We start from the raw sequence: 1,148 nt of genomic DNA on the forward strand, positions 1-1,148 counted from the left end.
CAATGTGCTATGGCATTCCCAACTCTAATAATGTAATGTAGAGTCATTTTAAGTGTGTTTTGAGTAAGTTTTGTATACAATATTATCTGGTTATATTTACTGCTGTTATATTTTATTGTGATTTTTTCCCCTGAAATGACAAAAGCAGAAAGTATAACATAGTTTTCTGGGGAATGCCCATTTCAATATTGGGAATACATTGCTTCCTAGATTAACATAATAACATAAAGAAGGAAAGTTAAAAACAAAAGACTGTATACATGTATATGTTCTATAATGTACCCACACCTAACAAAAAACCACACACAGGGAATCAGTTTGATAAACTGCCACAAGTGCCAAACCATGCATGTAAAAACAGGTTACTGGGCATACATTTAGGATGTGTGATGTTTGCGAGTACACAGTAAATGTGATCTTACATGGTAGATGAAATGTGTTCCAGACGGGTTCGGGGAAGACCTACACCATGGGGACGGGCTTCGATGTGAGCCTAAGCCAGCAGGAGCAGGGCATCATCCCGCGCGCTGTTCACCACCTGTTTGAGGGAATACAGAACAGGAGGGTGCGCGCCCAAGAGTCCGGCAGCCAGCCACCAGAGTTTAAAGTCACCGCCCAGTTCCTAGAGGTGGGCGTCACACTCATATAGATGTGTGTGGATGTAGAGCACATGTACAACCATGCTGTAACACATTCTTGCTTCATCTCACATTTGAACAGGGCAGTATTGATATTCTTGCTTGTAATTGTGTGTGTGTGTGTGTTGGGATGGATATTGGTCCATATTAACTCTAACCAGATGGGACAAAACGTAGAGACGAGAGGATCAGTCCCCTCTCCCACAAACAGGAAGTGACAACCCAATGACAGATGGGCAGGAATGTCTGCTTGTGTTTTGTTGGTCCTGATTAATGTTGGCCATTACCTCTGACATTATTCCTCATCACTGTGGGGTAGAAGATGGATAAGAGCGAGGAATAAGAGGGAGGGAGGGGATGCTTGTGTAGGAGCAATGAGATAATATGACAAGTAATCATTTCCTCCAGAGGTTTCTGGCAGGCAAATGTTTGGGTTGTCTTTGGGGGAGGCAGATGATTGTATACGTGGGTGTGTGTACAATCTGATTACTGTAATAATCATTCTGTAAT

General features: G+C 42.3%; 1 protein-coding gene across 3 annotated transcripts in view; it reads left to right on the top strand.

Annotated features, from left to right (window-relative positions):
• kif21b (kinesin family member 21B) overlaps window positions 1-1,148 on the top strand; it is a 65,551-nt gene that overhangs the window by 23,594 nt on the left and 40,809 nt on the right. For all 3 annotated transcript variants that reach the window (XM_035662337.1, XM_035662339.1, XM_035662338.1), the window contains exon 3: window positions 446-628. In XM_035662337.1, coding sequence (XP_035518230.1) covers window positions 446-628 — 183 coding nt within the window. The remainder of the gene's footprint in view (window positions 1-445; window positions 629-1,148) is intronic.

This window comes from Morone saxatilis, unplaced genomic scaffold (assembly GCF_004916995.1).
Source record: "Morone saxatilis isolate NCDOM2014 unplaced genomic scaffold, NCSU_SB_2.0 Contig18, whole genome shotgun sequence".
Classification (NCBI taxonomy): domain Eukaryota; kingdom Metazoa; phylum Chordata; class Actinopteri; family Moronidae; genus Morone; species Morone saxatilis.